The 17,813-nt window shown below is 46.6% G+C and overlaps 1 protein-coding gene across 5 annotated transcripts in view; it reads left to right on the forward strand.

Moving 5' to 3' along the window:
- ep400 (E1A binding protein p400) overlaps nt 1–17,813 on the forward strand; it is a 33,941-nt gene that overhangs the window by 14,239 nt on the left and 1,889 nt on the right. For 3 of the 5 annotated variants that reach the window (XM_045707193.1, XM_045707194.1, XM_014171826.2), the window contains 27 exons: nt 1,240–1,389; nt 2,622–2,692; nt 2,834–3,123; nt 3,264–3,466; nt 3,615–3,784; nt 8,988–9,184; nt 9,316–9,427; nt 9,523–9,777; nt 9,890–9,964; nt 10,095–10,229; nt 10,498–10,542; nt 10,668–10,821; nt 10,914–11,149; nt 11,360–11,533; nt 11,631–11,678; nt 11,774–11,910; nt 12,026–12,161; nt 12,298–12,477; nt 12,608–12,653; nt 13,266–13,378; nt 13,561–13,753; nt 13,988–14,121; nt 14,336–14,533; nt 14,762–14,936; nt 15,113–15,303; nt 15,497–15,646; nt 15,767–15,844. In XM_045707193.1, coding sequence (XP_045563149.1) covers nt 1,240–1,389; nt 2,622–2,692; nt 2,834–3,123; nt 3,264–3,466; nt 3,615–3,784; nt 8,988–9,184; nt 9,316–9,427; nt 9,523–9,777; nt 9,890–9,964; nt 10,095–10,229; nt 10,498–10,542; nt 10,668–10,821; nt 10,914–11,149; nt 11,360–11,533; nt 11,631–11,678; nt 11,774–11,910; nt 12,026–12,161; nt 12,298–12,477; nt 12,608–12,653; nt 13,266–13,378; nt 13,561–13,753; nt 13,988–14,121; nt 14,336–14,533; nt 14,762–14,936; nt 15,113–15,303; nt 15,497–15,646; nt 15,767–15,844 — 4,046 coding nt within the window. The remainder of the gene's footprint in view (nt 1–1,239; nt 1,390–2,621; nt 2,693–2,833; nt 3,124–3,263; nt 3,467–3,614; nt 3,785–8,987; nt 9,185–9,315; nt 9,428–9,522; nt 9,778–9,889; nt 9,965–10,094; nt 10,230–10,497; nt 10,543–10,667; nt 10,822–10,913; nt 11,150–11,359; nt 11,534–11,630; nt 11,679–11,773; nt 11,911–12,025; nt 12,162–12,297; nt 12,478–12,607; nt 12,654–13,265; nt 13,379–13,560; nt 13,754–13,987; nt 14,122–14,335; nt 14,534–14,761; nt 14,937–15,112; nt 15,304–15,496; nt 15,647–15,766; nt 15,845–17,813) is intronic. The other 2 variants (XM_014171825.2, XM_014171824.2) reach the window with 2 other exon arrangements.

Below are 17,813 nucleotides of genomic sequence, written 5' to 3' on the forward strand. Positions count from 1 at the left end.
CTAGAGCAGTGGTCACCAAAGGGCCGATCGACTGGTCGATCTCCAAGGCATTTTATAGTCTATATCACCAAACATTTCTTTAAAAAAAACAGCGTTGTATTCCTACTTTTTTCTGTCTCGCACTGTTGACAATGGGTGCACTTGTTTCAGCTGCCCTGAAACTTTAGCTTTATAGACGTGTTCAATCCAAATGTGTAAAGATGGATAAACATCTGTTTTAAATGTAGGTGGGTAGGTGTTCGCATTTTGAACCGTTTCATGTGTCTGAAGGTACAAACTTCGCCGCCTCGGCGTGCCCGGAGAGCAAATCAAGTGCACCTATAGGCCTACCAAAGCCAATCAAATCGCTCAGATCACCATGTAAAAGTAAATTGATACTGTGATTTCAAAACGTTTAAAACCATGACTAGAAAGACTCTGTTAAGGAATAGAGGAAAGAGCTGCTGTTTGAGTTCATTTTAGTTTTTATTCGGCTGTCTTTTTTTTACACTTTTATAAGCCATGAAATGCGCTTCTCCAGTCGTGCTGCAACCAGCACTGCAGCTTCAATGAATGAGGAGCAAAGTGTATCTATAGGCCAGCGTTGTTCTAATTAGCGGCTGTGTGGGTTTTAATGTTTCACTTTTTCTAGTCATAGGAGTAACAACAGGAATTTGTGCATGGGGCAGAGATTATGTGGTGTGACTCGATTTTGGACATCTGCTTGAAGACGGTGTCCCCTTTTTTGGTCAGTCTTACTCTTAGCGGAGGAAGAGAGCTGAGGGATAGGACGACGGTGAAAGGCGGACCCTCTGATGCTCTTCCTCCACTGAGACTGACCACCTGCACGCACAATCAGATCATTTTTTTTGAAAGCACGTTATTTCAATTTATGCTCACTCAGCTATGCCTCACAAGTAATAAAACATTACCAGTGTGATCATATACCTCAAGTTTTGAAGTATAATTTTAAAATGGTCTGAGAAGAATAACATTGGCAGGGCAATTCAAGCATAGCCAATATGCAGTGATACTGTATTGGGCCTATAGTCTACTACAAACGTCATTGCTACAGAACTGTTTTAATAGGTTTATTTTGCATAGGCTTACATTTAAGTCATGTAAAAAAATATATACAAATCTGAGCTGTAGTTAGCGCAAAAGTTTGGGGACCACAGTACGAGAGTGATTAAAACGAAATGGTTATATCTGTTTAATGGTTTCTGTGTTGTCTGTGTGCCTGGCTGTGTGATGGTACAGGCAACATCCTGCAGATAGTGTCGGCCCCTGGTCAGCAGATCCTCCGGCCCCAGGGCTCCATGGTCATGCAGACGGTACCTCAGGCTGCACCTGTCTCCAACTCCTCCACCAGATCTGGCACCCCACCCCCAGCCGGCCCCGCCCAACAAGGTAAGCCTGCCACCTTCAACTGTGAAGAGCTCAGATAGTGCCTCAAGAAATTACATCACTATGGGTGTTTTTCAATTTGCATGCTACCGTGCTCCACGCTCTTATGCTCCGAGTGCATTCTCCGACGACATTCTCTAGAGTACGTTCTTGTGAGGATGAGAGTGTGGAGAACGCATAAAACATTACATTTGAGAAGCACACGCACTCCCCCTGTGGCATTACCTCACTCGTCACCTCCCCGTTCACTGAACCTTCTTTCAGCCAGGACATGGCAGCAATAGACGAAACAAGATAAACACCAAGCAAACGTTTTACTTCAGAATTATCAGCTAGATATGTAAATCGTAATAAGCTAGCCAGCTAGTTAAACAGGCCAAAAATTACTGAAAACAAATGTTAAGCAAGGTAATGTAAAAACATTTTGGGGGTAGATACCAATTCTTCGTGGCTAGCTAGCTATCCAGTTAGACCTATTGACTTACTATGGACTTACCCATTCACTGAACTGTCTCCCAGCCAGGACAATGGAAATATACACAAAGCAAACGTTTTACTTCATAACTATCAGCCAGCTATATGTGAATCATAATAATGTAGCTAACCAGTTATTTTAACAGGCAAAAATGACTTCAAACTAATATTATGCAAGATAGATCAACATAAAATATTGTATTCAGGCAACATGAGATGTGAATAGGCAACATTTAATCCCGAGGTCAGTGTATTTTCTCTCGCGTCAGCTCAAATAATGGAAGGAAGTCCAACTATTGAGGAAGCAGACTAAACCATTGCAATGTTTCTGCTACTACCTCCCCCTAACAAGCAATGTTTGAAATATGTTCTACCCTCTTGTGGCTTTGAGTCAGTGACTCTTATCACAGAGTGAAATTGTAAGGTTTAAAGTAGAAGTTTTGCGTAAGTTTTTACATGGTCGCGTCATATCTCTGCATACTTTCCGTTGAAGCTTGCATCGATGCATGTTGCGAAATATGTACAAACGGAGAGCGCGTTCAAGAAGTGCTCTCCGTGCTTTGTTTCGCATACTTTGATTTGGACTCATACTTTGACCCTCCCGTGCTACAATTTGCGTGCTCAGAGCACGGTAGTATGCACTCCGTCTCTGCTGTCATGGCTTACACTGTGAACGCAGTCAAATATGACTCTAGTCACCTTTCTAACAAAGTGATTGTGTTGTAATGGTCTTAAAGACTTTCTCCCTTTTTACTTTTAAGCTTCAGGGATGACATCAAATGCCTTGGGGGTGAGCGCCCAGCCTGCTGCTGCTGCTCCTATTGCCCCTCAGGTAGGTAGAACAGACACTGGTAGAACACAGAAGAACATGAAATGAAAACATACTTATATTTCTGTAGTCCCCTAACCCATATATTCTCACCGAAGGGATGAAATGTGAATATGATGCCGTTGTTCTCTGTGTGGTGTACAGGTGTCGTCAGAGGAGAGGGGTCGTCATCTGAAGGAGCGTCTGAGCCGCCTGTTCAGTGCCAACGAGAGGCGTTGTGACCGCAGTGTTCTCTACGGGGCTGACCTGCTCCAGGTCTGCTCTGTGACCCCAGGGGCTCCTCACTCTGCCCTGAGCCACGGTGGCTGGAGATGGGTGGGCAGGGACAGCTGCCTCAGGGCCCAGAGGACTCCTGTGTCTACCACAACACACCTCCAGTCTGCCCTGCTCTCCTCCACAAACCGCCAGGATGCCAGCAGTAGCCTAGTCAGCAGGTACCCAACTACCCATGCTGGTCAATCACCTCACGTCACTGTGGGATTAAACTTTTTAATATCATGACGGACGTAATCACACTTGAGTTCATATAGCCTTTAAGAAATACAAGTCATTGAAAACACTCCTCTCTCTGTAGGTTATCATGTGTTGTCCCTGCCGCAGTAGCTCGTCCCCCTTACCTGTATGCAGCCAATCCCCCAGCTCCCTACAGCCTGGAGCAGAAGTCCATCAGTCGCAGGCTCCAGGAGGCCGCCGCCCCCCACAGCACAGAGATCCACAGCCTGGCCTCTGGACACCTGCTCCAGTTCCCTGACCTGCAGCTCATGCAGATGGACTCGGGTGAGCTCAGCAGACAAGTATATATTTAGCTGTGTGCCAGGGCTTTATGGTCTCCTATAAGCCTTGCTAAACGTAGGTAGTCCATTGTCTGCTTGGGCTGCACACATCTTTCGAACTACACAGAAATTAAAAACAATTTGCTCCGAAGGTAAACTTGAGGCCCTGGCCATTCTGCTCCAGAAGCTGAGGTCGGAGAATCGCCGCGTCCTCATCTTCACACAGATGGTGAAGATGCTGGACATCCTGGAGGCCTTCCTGGACCACCGGCAGCTCACATACATCCGTGTTGATGAGAGCCTGATCACAGAGGAACGCCAGGTAAAACCCCGTTGTACCAAGGAAATAGTCATCAACTGCACCTGTTATAGTACCTGTGTTATAGTGAGTTGACACACTGACTTCTGTCAGTGTTGCATTACTAGGGTTAATTGTGGTTCACTCACTCAGTGACAGCCCTGCCTCTGTTTCGCCCTATCTAACACCGGAACCTCTTGATTCAGTGCAGTGTTCTGGCACTATAAGGGGACAGAGTCCTACGCTCGCTTCCCTCCCCACAGGATGTTGTTCCTCCAAGGGCCTTAAAGAAGCACACAGTGGCAGCTCTAGAGAACCTATGGGGGCTTTGAGGCTTTTTTGGTGCTGTACTTTTTACTCTTCTTCTACACTTGATATTTCATTTTCTGTCTGTCCATTCAGACGTGTCTGTCTATTTTCTAACTGATCTCTTGGTTTAATTCGTCTTCCCTCTCTCTTGTCGGTGAGCTGAGTGAACTATACCGGAAGTGTTTGGTTTAGGGCTGACCCCATTTAGGGGAAAGGGAGATATCTAGTCAGTCGTACAACTGATTGCATTCAACTGAAATGTACTAGGGCAGCAGTCAACTAAATGTGTGTGTATGTATATATATATGCTACTGCTCGACTAAAGAAATCTATATATATATTATTTTCTTTTTTTAAAACATGGTGTACTCGACACCTGTCTGATTCGCGCTTATCTGAATGGACTAATCCATTGTGGAGGCCGTGTGGATGGCACAGTCCGTCACTCTTAAGACGTGCCACTGAAATTGGATCTGGTTATGTAAGGACAATTGTGCTTTCTCCCGTGTTGGATAGTGGTCGCTGTCTGCGGTTCTGAAACACATCAGTGCGCTGTTGAATTGGTGCCTTTACCTAGACCATGTTGTTATGTGCGTAATAGCAACGTTAACCAGCATATTTGTGTTGAGAACAATGCGGTGGAGGCAGCAGCAGAATGAGATGAGAAAACAGCCCTTGCCTTATTGTCTAAGAAAAGAGAGGAGAGAGGAAACCCCAACTTAATTAGGGTTATAATCAACATCCTAACTGTTAAATGAGCCCTGGCTTTATAAATCATCCATATACGCTATATATACGAGAGTTTGTGGACACACCTTCAAATGAGTGGATTCGGCTATTTCAACCACACCTGTTGCTGACAGGTGTGTAAAATTAAGCACACAGCCATGCATTCTCCAAAGCCAAACATTGGCAGTAGAATGGCCTAACTGAAGAGCTCTGTGACTTTAAACGTGGCACCGTCATAGGATGCCACCTTTCCAACAAGTCAGTTTGTCAATTTCTGCCCTGCTATAGCTGCCCTAGTAAACTGTAAGTGCTTTTATTGTGAAGTGGAAATGTCTAGGAGCAACAACGGCTCAGCCGCAAAGTGGTAGGCCACACAAGCTCACAGAACGGGACCGCCCAGTGCTGAAGCGTGTAAAAATTGTCTGTCCTCGGTTGCAACACTCACTACTGAGTTCCAAACTGCCTCTGGAAGCAATGTCAGCACAATAACTGTCTGTCGGGAGCTTCATGAAATGGGTTTCCATGGCTGATCAGCCGCACACAAGCCTAAGATCACTATGCGCAATGCCAAGCATCGGCTGGAGTGGTGTAAAGCTCACTGCCATTGGACTCAGGAGTAGTGGACATGCGTTCTCTGGAGTGATGATTCACCATCTGCCAGTCCAAGGACGAATCTGGGTTTGGCGAATGCCAGGAGAACGCTACCTTTTAATATATATATATATATATATATATATATATAATAATATATATATTACCTTAATTTAACTAGGCAAGTCAGTTAAGAACAAATTCTTATTTTCAATGACAGCCTAGGAACAGTGGGTTAACTGCCTTGTTCAGGGGCAGGACGACAGATTTTTACCTTGTCAGCTCAGGGATTCGATCTTGCAACCTTCTGGTTACTAGTCCAACGCTCTAACCTCTAGGCTACTAGGCTACCTGCCGCTACCTGCTCGAAGGCATAGTGCCAACTAAAGTTTGGTAGAGGAGGAATAATGGTCTGGGGCTGTTTTTCATGTTTCAGGCTAGGCCCTTTAGTTCCAGTGAAGGGAAATCTTAACGCTACATCATACAATGACATTCTAGATAATTCTGTGCTTCCAACTTTGTGGCAACAGTTTGGGGAAGGCCCTTTCCTGTTTCAGCATGACAATGCCCCAGTGCACAAAGCGAGGTCCATACAGAAATGGTTTGTTGAGATTGGTGTAAAAGAACTTGACTGGCCTGCACAGAGCCCTGACCTTAACCCCATCGAACACCTTTGGGATGAATTAGAACGCTGACTAAAGCCAGGCCTAATCGCCAAACATCAGTGCCCGACCTCACTAATGCTCTTGTGGCTAAATGGAAGCATGCTCCAACATCTAGTGGAAAGCCTCCCCAGAAGAGTGGGGACTGTTATAGCAGTGAAGGGGGGACCAACTCCTTATTAATGGCCATGATTTTGGAATGAGATGTTAAATGAGCAGGTGTCCACATACTTTTGTTCATGTAGTGTATATCCAGAGAAATAAGACAGATCCTGCTTGTTGACTGTTTAATAGCCTACTTATTCCGTGGGCACCAAGATTCACGTAACCACGTTGGATAAACAATTTCATAAATTCGGCTGTTTTTAATCTTTGCTATGCTGTATTAAAGGCTTTATACATTTTGTTTCTTGTTAGAACAGCCTCTGGTATTATTTATAATTAATTTAGTGTTTACACTGTTCCAAATTGTCAGAATATAATAACCCACATTTTTCTTGAGCTCCTTATTGTTATAATTACTATTATTATGATCATTATAATAATAAGTAATGTCATTTTCTTTAGTGGGCTGAGTATAGCAGTCTTGTATAACCACCATCGAGCTGTAGGCCAAAGAGCACATCCTGTTTAGTCTTAATACCATAACTTCTATATTTCAATACTTCTATAGGCTACTGTATCAATCATTTGTTCATGTCATCACAGCATACCAGTCATTCATGATTTGAAATGCAATCAAGCATTTTAGTTTTAAAATAACCTTTTGAATAATTATCGGAAACAATAAATCAACCGGTCCATTTCGGAAATTGCATTCATGAGTGAATGTGACGGTTTAGTCTTTTTTTTTAATAAAGGCTTAACAAAAGAACGTTACAACAGATTCTCTGGTACGCTTATAATTTGTTTACGTTGTTACAAAAGGCCGTGTCTTACTGTAATCTAACAGCACCTGTTTGGCACACATGATATGCACGCAGCACCTGCTCCTTACCTTTTTCTTGATCTCCCCCGTTTTGAGTTTGTCACGTCCTCTGCATCCGTTTTGCTGTTATGGTATTTGGAGTTTGTTATAACCAATTTATTGACGTGATTATGATATTGTATAGGTCAGGCCCTATTGGTGACGTGCATGCAATGCATACATATGACACGTAAAGAGAGCAATGGTTGAGGGAATGGGGAATGTTTTTCCTAATCAAATGAGGGATTTCGGTAACATCTTTTCAGTCAGAAATGGCTGTAATTAGGTTGCAGCTTCAGCAACACAGACAGCGTGATAAACACTGTGGAGGTCTCTGCAGCAGGGGGGAGAGGGACACAACGGGTGCTCGTCACAGTTGCTTGCTGTCATATTATTTTTATACAGCCCACCAAATCTGACCTGGACCAGTACAATCAAATCAATTGCAGTTGAACTCCCTCTAGTCATTTATGTCTTAATTAGGCTATTTCATCAAACGGTATGCTTAAACCACCAGACAAGCTCAGTGAATATGGTTGATTTGATTACAGTGCCTTCGGAAAGTATTCAGACCCCTTGACTCTTTCCACATTTTGTTACGTTACAGCCTTATTTTAAAATGGATTAAATAAATAATCCTCATCAATCTACACATGGGTCCTCATAATTTATAAAAATGTATAAAAAATATACTAATACCTTATTTACATAAGTATTCAGACCCTTTGATAGGAGACTCAAGGTCAGGTGCATCCTATTTCCATTGATCATCCTTGAGATGTTTCTACAACTTGATTGGAGTCCACCTGTGGTAAATTCAATTGATTGGACAGAATTTGTAAAGGCACACTCCTGTCTAGAAAAGGTCCCTCAGTTGACAGTGCATGTCAGAGCCAAGCCGGGAGGTCGATGGAATTGTCCGTAGCTCTTCGAGGAAGGATTGTGTCGAGGCACAGATCTGGGGAAGAGTACCAAAACATTTCTGGACCATTGAAGGTCCCCAAGAACACAGTGGTCTCCATCATTCTTAAATGGAAGAAGTCTGGAACCACCGAGACTCTTCCTAGAGCTGGCCGGCTAAACTGAGCAACCGGGGAAGAAGTGCCTTAGTCAAGGAGGTGACCAAGAACCCCATGGTCACTCTGACCGAGCTCTAGCGTTCCTCTGTGGAGATGGGAGAACCTTCCAGAAGGACAACCATCTCTGCAGCACTCCACCAATCAGGCCTTTATTGTAGAGTGGCCAGACGGAAGCAAATCCTCAGTAAAAGGCACATGACAGCCCACTTGTTTGCCAAAAAGGCACCTAAAGGACTCTCAGACCATGAGAAACAAGATTCTCTGGTCTGATGAAACCAACTTTTGGGCAAAATGCCAAGTGTCACATCTGGAGGAAACCTGGCATCATCCCTACGGTGAAGAATGATGGTGGCAGCATCATGCCGGCAGGGACTGGGAGACTAGTCAGGATCAAGGCAAAGATGAACGGCGCAAAGTACAGAGATCCTTCCAATAGGACAACGACCCTAAGCACACTGCTTTTGGACAAGTCCTTGAATGGCCCAGCCAGAGCCTGGACTTGAAACCAATCGAACATCTCTGGAGAGACCTGAAAATAGCTGTGCAGCAACGCTTCCCATCCAACCTAACAGAGCTTGAGAGGATCTGTAGAGAAGAATGGGAATATAGGTGTGCCAAACTTGTAGCGTCATAAAAATCCTGTTTTTGTTTTGTCCTTACGGGATATTGTGTGCAGATTGAAGCAATTAAACATTTATTTTAGAATAAGGTTGTAACAAAATTTGAAAATGTCAAGGGGTCTGAATACTTTCCGAAGGCACTGTGTGGAAAAATACATTCAAAAAATGTTGAACAATTGATTGGGATAAGATAACTCTAAAGCCCTCTCCTTGGGACTAATCTGTCTCTCTCTAATATGTTTGTCACGATATCCCCCTCCCTTCCATTAGGAACATATGAAGACCTTCAACAGGAACAGACAGGTGTTCTGCAGCATCCTGACCAACCGCTGCTGCTCAGCTGTGGGGACTGTGTTCGACGCAGACACCATCATATTCTACGACACAGACCTCAACCCCAGCATGGACGCCCGCACCCAGGAGTGGTGCGACAAGATCGGACGATCCAAGGACATCCACATCTACAGGTAAAACACAGGAAAAATACGTCTTGTGCCATAACTCTACATACCATATTAGGATATGAAGAAACGCATACTGTTGCTGCTGAAATGTAAGTCAGTGTGAGGTTGTTAACTTGGTGTCTTTTATATCCCAGACTGGAGAGCGGGAACTCCATTGAAGAGAAGCTGCTAAAGAACGGCACAAAGGATCTGATCCGAGAGGTGGCTGCCCAGGGGACTGACTACACCCTGGCATTCCTCACACAGGTAAGATCTTTACCCACAAACCAACCAGACCCCAGCCCTCTGACTGAAAACCGTACTATATTTGGTTATTAAATAAGCTGTGTCTGTGTGTCCAGCGGACCATCCAGGACCTCTTTGAGGTGGAGGCCGGCTCAGGGGAGAAGGTTGAGGAGTTCGTGGTTCTGCACCAGGAGCCGTCTCCCTCTGAGGCCATCTCTCCACGCGTGGCTAGGCCCTACATCCAGGCCCTCCACAGCATCAGCCTGGACGCCCCGCCACCAGATCAGCAGCAGGAGGAGGACCTGGAGAAGGAGGTGCAGGTCAAAGAGGAGCCCTCTCAGCTGGCGGAGCTTAATGCTGTAATGGACCAGGTGATAAACGGTCATGAAGTGCCTTCTTACAGTATGTTGTAGACTACATACCAGGGAGATAGCACATCAGTTGGAACTAATACTGGATTGTCTTCATCATTTCCTCCTTTAGTTAACACCAATAGAAAAATATGCCCTGCAATTCCTGGAGTATCTTCATGTCAGTGAAGACGAACTTGTTGCCAAGGTAAGACTCAAACTCTCCTCTCAGATATCCGGAGGTACTACTAGCTTGTTATACGTTGCGTTCTCAAAGTAGCACAAGACCACAATTACAAACGTTTTATAACTTTAATAATACCTAATGTAATTTTCAGGAGCGACTGTTGTGTGCGAAGAGAGGCTGGGAGATGCAGCACCTCCAGAAACTGAAGGCTCAAGACGAGGAGAGGATGATCATTGAGGAAGAGGAGGACCTGTTCACCTACACCAGAGAGGATGCTTACAATATGGTAGGCTTTCACTCACTCGGGTGTATTCATTATGCCGATTCTGTTGCAAAATATTTCTTAAACGGAAGCAAACAAAACTGAGTGACCTAACTGAATTTGTCCAGTACGAACTTGTTTTGCTCTGTTAGGTTCTTAAACAGTAAACTGTTTCCATAAGGAATGCACCCATGGTGGTCACAGTATTCAAATAAGAGAACAGAGCCTGTAGTAGGGTTTCCGTTGTAAATCAGTGGTGATGTGAGCTAACGTCTTGTCTCTGTTTCAACAGGAGTATGTGTTTGATGGAGAAGATGGCCAATCGGAAATCATGCCGGTAAGTCAGTCACATAATATCTACATGACCGTGTCGTATCTACTTGTCCTGAGATATATCATAATGTAGTCCCATATTTTCCATCAGCCTGTCAGCTCTATGTTAACCTATGGCTCTGGTTGCAGCTGTGGACTCCACCTACCCCACCGCAGGATGACAACGACATCTATATCGACTCTGTGATCTGTCTGATGTACGACTCTGCTCCCATGCCTGAGTCCAAACTGCCTCCTGTCTACATCCGCAAGGAGCACAAGAGACTCAAGATGGACCCCTCAGGTACGGCTTTGTATTCTTGTAACAAACATTAAAGTATGGTACATTGTGTGTAGTGATGCACTTGTGAGCTCTGTCCTGTGTTTTCTGCCCAGCAGCGGGCAGGAAGAAGAAGAAGGGTCATGGGGAGACGGTGATTCCTCCTCGCTCCCTCTTCGAGAAGGCCAGCATGCTCAAGGTGCGCCGAGAGGGCAAAGACCAAAAGAAGAACTTCTCCCTGAAGCAGCAGGCGCCCTTCGCTAAGCCTCTGCCCTCGCTGGTCAAACCTGCCATGGAGGCCGGACAGGACAACCCAGAGTGGCTTATCAGTGAAGACTGGGCCCTGCTACAGGTACTAGGCTGGCTACTACTGGGATGGCTTGTTTTACCCAATATTGTGGTTGGTCTAAAGAAATGTCTGTCATACTGTATGTTTGCTAGATACTCTCAGATGAGGTGAACTGAAGAATACTTAGAAGCTAAGCTATTTGTAATCAACATAGTTCAGTAATTTATATTCTGTTAGTGATGCAAGTGTCCCCTCTCTCTCTGTGCGTGGCAGGCTATGAAGCAGCTCCTGGAGCTCCCTCTGAATCTAACCATCGTGTCTCCGGCCCACACCCCCAACTGGGACCTGGTCAGCGACGTGGTCAACTCCTGCAGCCGTATCTACCGCTCGCCCAAGCAGTGTCGCAACCGCTATGAGAACGTCATCATCCCCCGGGAGGAGGGCAAGGTGAGCAGACATGAGTTAGTAAAGCTCTGAGTGGCACCAAGATCTCATGTTTGATCATTCAGATAATTGAACCTACTGGTTTTGTTATTCATTGTAGTTGGTGTATGAGGCGAATCCTAAGAAGAAAACCAAGAGCATATACAAGGTACATTGCCGAACTCTTGCAGTTTACAACGGTCGTAATGTTTGATGCTCCGAGCCCTCTTGATTGACCAGCTTCCCTCCTTTTTCCTCCACCAGTCTAAGAACAGCCGGCCGCTGCGCACCTGTCAGATCTACACCCAGGATGACAACGCTACACACATCCAGCTCTACAACAGCCGCTTTGAGCTCATGAAGATCATCGCCAGCAAGAGGAGTCCCCCCATCAAACCCCTGTAAGCACTCAACATGATCTTTCCTCTGTACCTTGAAATAATGCATGTTGTGTCATCAGCCTTATGATAAACATGCTCAGTGTTTAAACTATTAATTCAATGTTTGCTTCTTCAGTCTGGGGATGAACCCATTCCAGAAGAACCCCAAACATGCTTCTGTCCTGGCAGAAAGTGGGATCAGCTACGACAAGCCCCTCCCTCCCATTCAGGTGGCATCTCAACGTGCTGAGAGGATTGCCAAGGAGAAGAAGGTGTGTACTGTTTACTGTATATTCTCTCTGGATTTTGATTAATGGCTAAGTTTGCAGTGTGACAGTCAGGTCTGTTGTCATGGTGGTACGCACTCTGATCTTCATCATGCTTATCTGTCTGTGTGTGTCCTGTCAGGCCCTAGCCGAGCAGCAGAGGGCTCAGCAGATAGCTCAGCAGGCTGGAGCACCCCAGGCCGTGGCCGGTGCTGCCCAACCCCAGGCGGGGGCTCCCGCTGCAGGCCAAGCCCAGGCCCCGGGGGTCCTCCAGGCCCCTGCAGCGGCTGGAGCTATGGCTGTACCCAACACCGCTGTCCTGGTGAGAATGGGGAAACGTTGGAATTTTCAATGTCAAACCAAGTTGTTCTTTGTGGTAAAAAATAGCTGTCTAATGGGTAAAATTGCATAATTTAGAAATATATATTTTTAAAGATTGTTGTGTTTTTCAGCCTGGAGCCATAAAGAATGCTGCTGTGGGAACAACCATTCAAGCTGGTGGGTTTTCATGGCACGCACATTGATCATTACAAAACATTTAGTCTGTAATCCTATTGTTTGTTGGTTTGGCAATGCCACTGTCAGCCAGATAAATATGCTAAGGATTATCACCGCAGCAAGCAAGGTACTTGGAGTCAAATGGACAGGCCTGGGTGAGATCTTTAAGATCAGGGCCCTCAGCAAGGTACTTGGAGTCAAATGGACAGGCCTGGGTGAGATCTTTAAGATCAGGGCCCTCCGCAAGGCTCACAAATTCATTTTAGTCCTAAACCGCCCCCTGTACCCGGACTCTGAACTACTCCCCTCTGGGCGCAGGTATAGGGCACCCCTCAGCAGGAAAAACACAACTAGACAATCATTTGTGCCAGGTGTGATATCCCTCCTAAATAGCTCGGGCTAATGTTCCTATCGACTCAGCAAGGCCAGCAGGCTAGTCTTTTTAATTTTTTTTTAAATGCTTTTATTGGTATGTAACTTTTATGAAAGTTGTATTGTCAATTTTGTTTTGTATTTAAACACCAGTTTAAATGTGTACATGACACTGCAACAAAATTTCCCCATGGGGACAATAAAGTCAGTAAGTAATAGTCATTTCTTAAATCCTTTCAGCCACCGTAGTGGGGAACCTGATTGTGAACACAGTGGCTGGAGTTCCTCCAAGTCCGTTCCAGGCCAACAAACGGCTGGTATCACCAGGTCAAGTCATACCAGGAACCCTGTCTGTAAGTCACTCTATTTATTACCTCTGCCATTGCGTCAGTCAACTTTTTCCCAGTTTTTGTATTATAACACACAAAGACCATTGTTTGAGGGTACAGTATTCAGTAGTCTTGCTGACAGAGCGAATGGCCCTAGGAGGTGTTGGTCTGGTTTATGAGGCCCTGTGCTCTTGTCCCTCCTTCAGCCTGCCAGTGCAGCAGGTGCCCAGGTGGTCCACTCCCAGCAGAGAGCCGTACCTGCCACTGCCACCCCTGGGGAGGTGGTTGCCATAGCTACGGGTCAGGGTGTCAGGGCCGTTACCCCGGTGACTGCCTCTGCGGTGGTGACTACCACTCTGACCCCAGTGCAGTCCCAGACCCGCTCCCTGGTCACACCAGGTACTGCACACATTGTTCACACTGAACACCCAATCAATCAAATGTATTTATACAGCGCTTTTGACAGCAACATTTATCATTTAAGTGCTTTACAGTAACCCATCAAATAGCAACATGTCGGTTGTTTCTACACTGAACGCATACAACGAAGAGATAACAACATACTACTTAGTTAATGAAGTGCCATGTCCACTGGTTTTGTGATACGGCTCCTCTCTCGCTCTCTGTCCCCAGCCACAGGCATGCAGCTCCCCCAGGGCAAGCCCATCACCCAGGCCCACCTCCACATGCTCCGCCAGCAGCAGCTCCAGCAGCAACAACAGCAGGCTGCCTCGCCACAAGGCATCAAGGCTGTGGGAAAACCCCAGGTACTGTACAGAGAAGCCTTTCATTCACTGTATGGCCTCCTAGAATTAGTTTCTACTGATGCTCACCCACTACTCACACTGTGACTAATACTAACTTAGCCGTTTTGTCTTGTCTTGTAAAAATAAAGAAACCATGCATTTCAGCCAGCCCTCCAACGATAAATCAGTACAGACATTCAGCGAACTGATCCTTTAACTCTCTCCTTGGCTGTAGGAGCTTCTGAAGATACACAAGCAGAAGCTGCAGATGGCCCAGCAGCAGGCAGGAGCCGGCCAGCAGCCCGTCCAGGTGCAGCCAGCCAACCCCCAGGCAGCTCAGGCCAACCCCCAGCTGGCCGCTATAGCTGCCGGTCCCAGAGCCGGAGCCGTGCTGGCTGGCACCACCGTAGCTAACCTGCAGGTGGCCAGACTGGTAAGGACCAACTTTATCACCTTCTCTTGTTTTTTTTCTGTAGTATATAGCCTGGCCTAGGGAATTATGCACCACTGTGTTGTGCTGATCTTTACTACTTCAGACTGGTAAAGGCCTTTGCAGAGATGTGTCCATTTTGAATAATGATCTACTAGAGTTAACCCGGTTTGAGCGTAATTAACGATCCATTGAAAGTGTTTATGACGGTGTGTCTTTTCCTGTGTCCAGACACGGCTGCCCACTCAGGGTCAGATCCAGGCCCAGCCAGGGCAGACGGCCCAGGTGACCCTCACCAAGCCCCCCGTGGTCTCTGTGCCCACCGTGGTCTCCTCCGCTGGCGTCACCACCCTGCCCGTCACTATGGCTGGCATCAGTGTAGCCATTGGACAGGCCCAGAAAACCGGTGGGAAAACCCTCCTATTCTCAGCAACTAATTAGACTGAAACGTTCATAATCCGCTCCTCTTAGCACAAACATGCATTCTTTACCAATGATAACACACACATACCCTCACACTCCCTCTGTTCGGTTAAATGTCCTGAGGTTGTCCTGTCCCTGATCTTGCTTCCTCTCTTGTAGGTGGGCCAGTGTTGACGCCCCCGTTCCCCCAGATGCTCCAGATGAAGAAGCAGCAGGCAGCCGTGCAGGCTGCAGCTGCCCTGCAGAAAGCAGTGCAGCCACAGCCAGGACAAGCCTCTGTGCAGCAGAAGGTGGGGCTCTGGGGGAAAACAGAACCACCACAGTCTACGCAACCACACACATATTTACAAGTAAAGAGCTGGTGTTGTCTTGTTGTTACTGTAAGAGTATGGGCTGGTCAGAGGTGCAGTTCAAATCTCAACCGAAAGTGGTGCTCTTCAAACTACAACCCAGTCTATCCATAGTTGGAAATCTGATTACGGAACAAATGTGCGCCATGAAATCAATCTTCAGTCTAGTTGTGGTCTGTGTCCTCTCCATCAGCTGGGCACCCAGCAGATGACAGTACCGGCTACCCAGCAGCAGAAGGTCACCTATGCTGCCACCACCCAGCTACAGCCTAGCATCAAGAACCAGTTCTTCACTACTTCCATCGCCCAGGCTGGGAAACCCACTGGGGCCCAGCAAATCCAGGTAGACACTCGCATCTTCCTACTCAGATACTCCAACCTACTGGCCTTCAGCCACTGGGTCTTATATAGAGCTATTATCCAGAGGTGTGAGGAATGCTAACTGCTTTCCCTTGTATATTAGGTGGCTAAGCTCCCCCAGATAGTGCAGGGGCAATCCACTGTGGCCAACATCCAGAAGATCGTATCATCTCCACAGCAGGTAAGAGCACTAACCCACACAGAAGGGCAGTATCATGCAGGATTTTTATGAGGCGTATGGAATGAGAGATGACAGGTTCTGCTTCCTGTGTCTATTAACCTTTCATGACTATTCACTTCTTCATGACTTGAATACAAGTCAGCTTGGTTAAATTGCACAAATCATTTGTGTGTTGTGACATTTAGGTAATTTCCCATAAACTGTTGTGAAATGTTATGACAGTGAATAGAGGTACCAAGAGGGCAGCATAGTCTGGTAAAATTGTAGCGGTATTGTTAAAGAGGGGTAAAGATATAGATTTTGTTGGGCCGCCAGGCTGGCATTAACCCGGCTGATAGGAAAAGAGTAGGATAGAGTACCTCTACCAGACACGCACATCAGCAGAAGAGACTGCCTTTTTGCCAAATCTTTATCTTTATCCCCTCTCTGGGCCTCCTGAGTGGCACAGCGGTCAAAGGCACTGCATCGCAGTGCTAGAGGCATCACTACAGATCCAGGTTTGATTCCGGGCTGTGCCGAGACCCATGAGGTGGCCCAGTGTTCGGGTTAGAGGATGGTTTGGCCGCCTGGTATGTCCTTGTCCCATCGCACTCTAGCGACTCTTTGTACGGTGTTTCCTTCAACACATTGGTGCGGCTGGCTTCCGGGTTAAGTGAGCAGTGTGTCAAAAAGCAGTGCGGCAAGTCGTGTTTCGGAGGACACATGACTCTCGATCTTGGCCTCTCTCAAGTCCATACGGGAGTTGCAGCGATGGGACAAGACTAACTGCCAATTTGGATACCACAAAATTGTAAGGAAAAAATAAATAATATATACATGCAAGAAAACAAACAAACTCAGCAAAAAAAGAAACGTACCTTTTTCAGGACCCTGTCTTACAGACAGTAGACAATTCAGGTCACAGTTATGAAAACTTAAGACACTAGAGGCCTTTCTACTGACTCTGAAAATCACCAAAAGAAAGATGCCCAGGGTCCCTGATTATCTGCGTGAACGTGCCTTAGGAATGCTGCAAGAAGGCATGAGGACTGCGGATGTGGCCAGGGAAATACATTACAATGTCCGTACTGTGAGATGCCTAAGACAGCGCTACAGGGAGACAGGACGGACAGCTGATCGTCCTAACAGTGGGAGGCCATGTGTAACAACACCTGCACAGGATCGGTACATCTGAACATCACACCTGCGGGACAGGTACAGGATGGCAACAACAACTGCCCGAGTTACACCAGGAACACACAATCCCTCCATCAGTGCTCAGACTGTCCGCAATAGGCTGAGAGAGGCTGGACTGAGGGCTTGTAGGCCTGTTGTAAGGCAGGTCCTCACCAGATATCACCTGTAACAACGTCGCCTATGGGCACAAACCCACCGTCGCTGGACCAGACAGGACTGGCAAAAAGTGCTCTTCACTGACGAGTCGCGGTTTTGTCTCACCAGGGGTGATGGTCGGATTCACGTTTATCGTTGAAGGAATGAGCGTTACACCGAGGCCTGTACTCTGGAGCAGGATCTATTTGGAGGTGGAGGGTCCGTCATGGTCTGGGGCGGTGTGTCACAGCATCACCGGACTGAGCTTGTTGTCATTGCAGGCAATCTCAACGCTGTGTGTTACAGGGAAGACATCCTCCTCCCTCATGTGGTACCCTTCCTGCAGGCTCATCCTGACATGACCCTCCAGCATGACAATGCCACCAGCCATAATGCTCGTTCTGTGCGTGATTTCCTACAAGACAGGAATGTCAGTGTTCTGCCATAGCCAGGATCTCAATCCCATTGAGCACGTCTGGGACCTGTTGGATCGGAGGGTGAGGGCTTGGGAACTTGCAGGTGCCTCGGTGGAAGAGTGGGGTAACATCTCGCAGGAAGAACTGACAAGTCTGGTGCAGTCCATGAGGAGGAGATGCACTGCAGTACTTAATGCAGCTGGTGGCCACTGTTACTTTTGATTTTGACCCCCCCCCTTTGT

Source organism: Salmo salar, chromosome ssa24 (genome assembly GCF_905237065.1).
Source record: "Salmo salar chromosome ssa24, Ssal_v3.1, whole genome shotgun sequence".
Taxonomy (NCBI): domain Eukaryota; kingdom Metazoa; phylum Chordata; class Actinopteri; order Salmoniformes; family Salmonidae; genus Salmo; species Salmo salar.